The following is a 4,710-nucleotide window of genomic DNA, read 5'->3' as shown; positions in this document are numbered from 1 at the left end:
CGTGCTGTAATAATTCCCTTCAGCAGCTAAATCATACACCTTTCTACATATAGAAATGTGTGAAAGATGAACTTTAGCAGCAGGGGAATGTCGCTCATCAGGGGGTTTGGACTCCTCAGCAATACTGCTCTTCACAAGTCATCCCCTTTAAGAGGCAGGATAGTGAGTCTTTGGAATTGAATTTGTAAGGTGTAACCCGCCACCTCCCTCCCAACCCCTCTCTCTCTCTCTCTCTCTCTGTCTCTCTCTCTGTCTCTCTCTCAGTCTCTCTGTCTCTCTCTCTCTCTCTCTCTCTCTCTCTCTGTCTCTCTCTCATTCTCTCTCTCTCTCTCTCTCTCTCTCTCTCTCTCTCTCTCTCTCTCTCTCTCTCTCTCTCTCTCTGTCTCTCTCTCTCTCTCTCTCTGTCTCTCTCTCTCTCTGTCTCTCTCTCTCTCTCTCTCTCTCTCTCTCTCTGTCTCTCTCTCTTTAGTCTCTCTCTCTCTGTCTCTCTTTCTCTCTCTGTCTCTCTCTCTGTCTCTCTCTCAGTCTCTCTGTCTCTCTCTCTCTCTCTCTCTCTCTCTCTGTCTCTCTCTCAATCTCTCTCTCTCTCTCTCTCTCTCTCTCTCTCTCTCTCTCTCTCTCTCTCTCTCTCTCTCTCTCTGTCTCTCTCTCTCTCTCTCTCTCTCTCTCTCTCTCTCTCTCTCTCTCTCTCTCTCTCTCTCTCTCTCTCTCTCTCTCTCTCTCTCTCTCTCTCTCTCTCTCTCTCTCGTCTCTCTCCCTCTATGCTGAGAACCATTAATGAACAGCATTCTGATTCTACTCTGTTTTCTCCCATGCTGGTTGAAACAACCTGGAAAAGGTTTATTCTAAGGTATCTTATTTCCTCAGCAGTCTTTCCTGTTAAAGACATCACAATAGTTGTTTTTCATATTGTCTGCAACCATTCCTTTAACAGCATCCTCTTATCCCACATGCTGGTTAAGACACAGGCTACTGTAGTCTGCTACTGCTGTTGCTTCTACTGTTGCAGAGAACCACTCTATTTTCCCCCCATGCTGGTTGAGACCACAGAGATCCTGTAATTCACTAATATACTGTATAGAACAGACAAGACTGGGATAGCTGACTAATATACTGTATAGAACAGACAAGACTAGGATAGCTGACTAATATACTGTATAGAACAGACTAGACTAGGATAGCTGACTGTATAGAAGAGACAAGACTAGGATAGCTGACTAATATACTGTATAGAACAGACTAGACTAGGATAGCTGACTGTATAGAAGAGACAAGACTAGGATAGCTGACTAATATACTGTATAGAACAGACAAGACTAGGATAGCTGACTAATATACTGTATAGAACAGACTAGACTAGGATAGCTGACTGTATAGAAGAGACAAGACTAGGATAGCTGACTAATATACTGTATAGAACAGACAAGACTAGGATAGCTGACTAATATACTGTATAGAACAGACAAGACTAGGATAGCTGACTAATATACTGTATAGAACAGACAAGACTGGGATAGCTGACTAATATACTGTATAGAACAGACAAGACTAGGATAGCTGACTAATATACTGTATAGAACAGACTAGACTAGGATAGCTGACTAATATACTGTATAGAACAGACAAGACTAGGATAGCTGACTAATATACTGTATAGAACAGACAAGACTGGGATAGCTGACTAATATACTGTATAGAACAGACAAGACGGGGATAGCTGACTAATATACCGTATAGAACAGACTAGACTAGGATAGCTGACTAATATACTGTATAGAACAGACAAGACTAGGATAGCTGACTAATATACTGTATAGAACAGACAAGACTAGGATAGCTGACTAATATACTGTATAGAACAGACTAGACTAGGATAGCTGACTAATATACTGTATAGAACAGACAAGACTAGGATAGCCGACTGTATAGAACAGACTAGACTAGGATAGCTGACTAATATACTGTATAGAACAGACAAGACTAGGATAGCTGACTAATATACTGTATAGAACAGACAAGACTAGGATAGCTGACTAATATACTGTATAGAACAGACAAGACTAGGATAGCTGACTAATATACTGTATAGAACAGACAAGACTAGGATAGCTGACTAATATACTGTATAGAACAGACAAGACTAGGATAGCTGACTAATATACTGTATAGAACAGACAAGACTAGGATAGCTGACTAATATACTGTATAGAACAGACAAGACTAGGATAGCTGGAACCCTTCTGAAAATGTGGTTGTTTTCAATAACTAAGCCCTCTCCTTTCTCTCTCTTTACCTCTCCCTTCTCTCTCTCCCCTCTCCTCTCTCTCTTTATCTCTCCCCCTCTCCCCTCACTCTTTACCTCTCCCCTTCTCCCCCTCTCCCCTCTCTCTTCTCTCTCTTCTCTCTCTTCCCTCTCCCCTCTCTCTCCCCCTCTCTTCTCTCCCTCTTTACCTCTCCCCATCTCCCCTATCTCTCTCCCCCTCTCCTCTCTCTTTACCTCTCCCCTCTCCTCTCTCTCTCTTTACCTCTCCCCCTCTCCCCTTTCTCTCTTTACCTATCCCCCTCTCCCCTCTCTCTTTACCTCTCCCCCTCTCCCATCTTTCTCTTTACCTCTCCCCCCTCTCCCCTCTTTCTTTACCGCTCCCCCTCTCCTCTCTCCCTCTTCACCTCTCCCATTCTCCTCTCTCTCTTTACCTCTCCCCCTCTCCCCTCTCTCTCTTTACCTCTCCCCTCTCTCTCTTTACCTCTCCCCATCTCCCATCTCCCATCTTTCTCTTTACCTCTCCCCCTCTCCCCTCTCTCTCTTTACCTCTCTCATCTCTCTCTTTACCTCTCCCCATTCTCCCATCTTTCTCTTTACCTCTCCCATTCTCCTCTCTCTCGCTTTTCCTCTCCCATTCTCCTCTCTCTCTCTTTACCTCTCCCCATCTCCCCTCTCTCTTTACCACTCCCCATCTCCCCTCTCTCTTTACCTCTCCCCATCTCTGCTCTCTCTTTCTTTTACCTCTCCCCCTCTCCCCTCTCTCTTTACCTCTCCCCATCTCTGCTCTCTCTTTCTTTTTACCTCTCCCCCTCTCCCCTCTCTCTCTTTACCTCTCCCCTCTCTCTCTTTACCTCTCCCCATCTCCCATCTCCCATCTTTCTCTTTACCTCTCCCCCTCTCCCCTCTCTCTCTTTACCTCTCTCCTCTCTCTCTTTACCTCTCCCCATTCTCCCCTCTCTCTTTACCTCTCCCATTCTCCTCTCTCTCGCTTTTCCTCTCCCCATCTCTGCTCTCTCTTTCTTTTTACCTCTCCCCATCTCCCCTCTCTCTTTACCTCTCCCCATCTCTCCTCTCTCTCTCCCCCTCTCCCCTCTCTCTTTACCTCTCCCCCTCTCCCCTCTCTCTTTACCTCTCCCCATCTCTGCTCTCTCTTTCTTTTTACCTCTCCCCATCTCCCCTCTCTCTTTACCTCTCCCCATCTCTCCTCTCTCTCTCCCCCTCTCCCCTCTCTCTTTACCTCTCCCCATCTCTGCTCTCTCTTTCTCTCCCCCTCTTCCTCTGTCTGTCTTTCTGACGTGTCTCTGTTCTGCCGTTCCTGCTAGGAGATGATGGCCAGTCTGATCAACCAGACCCCAGACCATCCTGTACCCTTTCTCATCAGCCACCTGCAGACCAAGCCAGGCAGCCCCGGCAAGCTGCACAGAACACTGGCGGGCTCCGCCGCTCTGTGGGCCCAGAGCGGTGCAGGTAGGAGCACAGACACATATGCATGCACGTGCACGTGCACATGTACACGCCTACACTCAGAAGCTCACGGAAACTCACACAGCATGCACGTGTGAGCAATCGTGTACACACATACGCAATACACACAAACAATCCTTCTAACCCCCCCGTAAAAGATTTAGATGCACTATTGTAAAGTGGTTGTTCCACTGGATATTATAAGGTGAATGCACCAATTTGTAAGTCACTCTGGATAAGAGCGTCTGCTAAATGACTTAAATGTAAATGTAAATGTTGTTTAACTAACCTTGTGGGGGACACACAATTCAGTCCCATTCAAAATCCTGTTTTTCCTAACCACTAACCCTTACTCTAACCTTTACCCCAAAACCTAACCTTAACCCTAAACCTAACCCTAACTCTTAATCTTAATCCTAAACTTAAACCTAATTCTAACACTAATTTTAACCTTAACCGTAAACCCCCTAAAAATAGCATTTGGTGAAATTTGTGAAATTTGTGAAATTTGTGTTTGTTTCCTATTGTTGTGGGGACTTTTGGTCCTCACAAGTATAGTTAAACACGTCCACACAGGCACACAAACACACACATTCCTTGTCGTTGTGTGTGTACTACTGTTCTGGTACCTTCTTCTCTCAGCGGAGAGTGAGGGAGGTCCTGACTTCAGGAGTTATGAGAAGCACTGGCAGATCCACCCGAACAAACCCAAGAAATCCAAGAGTGATCTGGCTGTGTCTAACATCTCCCCTCCTTCAGCAGAATCTAAGTCCTGTGAGTATAGCTATATCTACAGTCTGTCATTATAGAAGTCTTTATGTTGCTCCAATGGCACCTCTATTAGTCCTGTCAGTTCCTCTGTCATTGGACGTAATTTTCCCATTAAATTAGTCATGGTTCATTGTCCAGTGGGCCAGTGCCAGATGAATACGCTAGTCAAGACTCTATAGCACAGATAACTGGGGACAGACTGAATGAAGGGT

At 45.4% G+C, this 4,710-nt stretch overlaps 1 protein-coding gene across 1 annotated transcript; it reads left to right on the top strand.

Annotated features, from left to right (window-relative positions):
- Positions 1-3,589: 3,589 nt before the first annotated feature.
- Positions 3,590-4,501, top strand: LOC123731713 (uncharacterized protein C8orf34 homolog; the record flags this gene model as incomplete). Its single annotated transcript, XM_045711115.1, has 2 exons — positions 3,590-3,730; positions 4,370-4,501. Coding segments are annotated over exons 1-2 (271 nt in total), but the record flags the coding sequence as incomplete, so codon positions are not given.
- Positions 4,502-4,710: the final 209 nt, after the last annotated feature.

This window comes from Salmo salar, unplaced genomic scaffold (genome assembly GCF_905237065.1).
Source record: "Salmo salar unplaced genomic scaffold, Ssal_v3.1, whole genome shotgun sequence".
NCBI classification, from domain to species: domain Eukaryota; kingdom Metazoa; phylum Chordata; class Actinopteri; order Salmoniformes; family Salmonidae; genus Salmo; species Salmo salar.
This window is presented reverse-complemented; position numbering and strand designations above follow the sequence as displayed.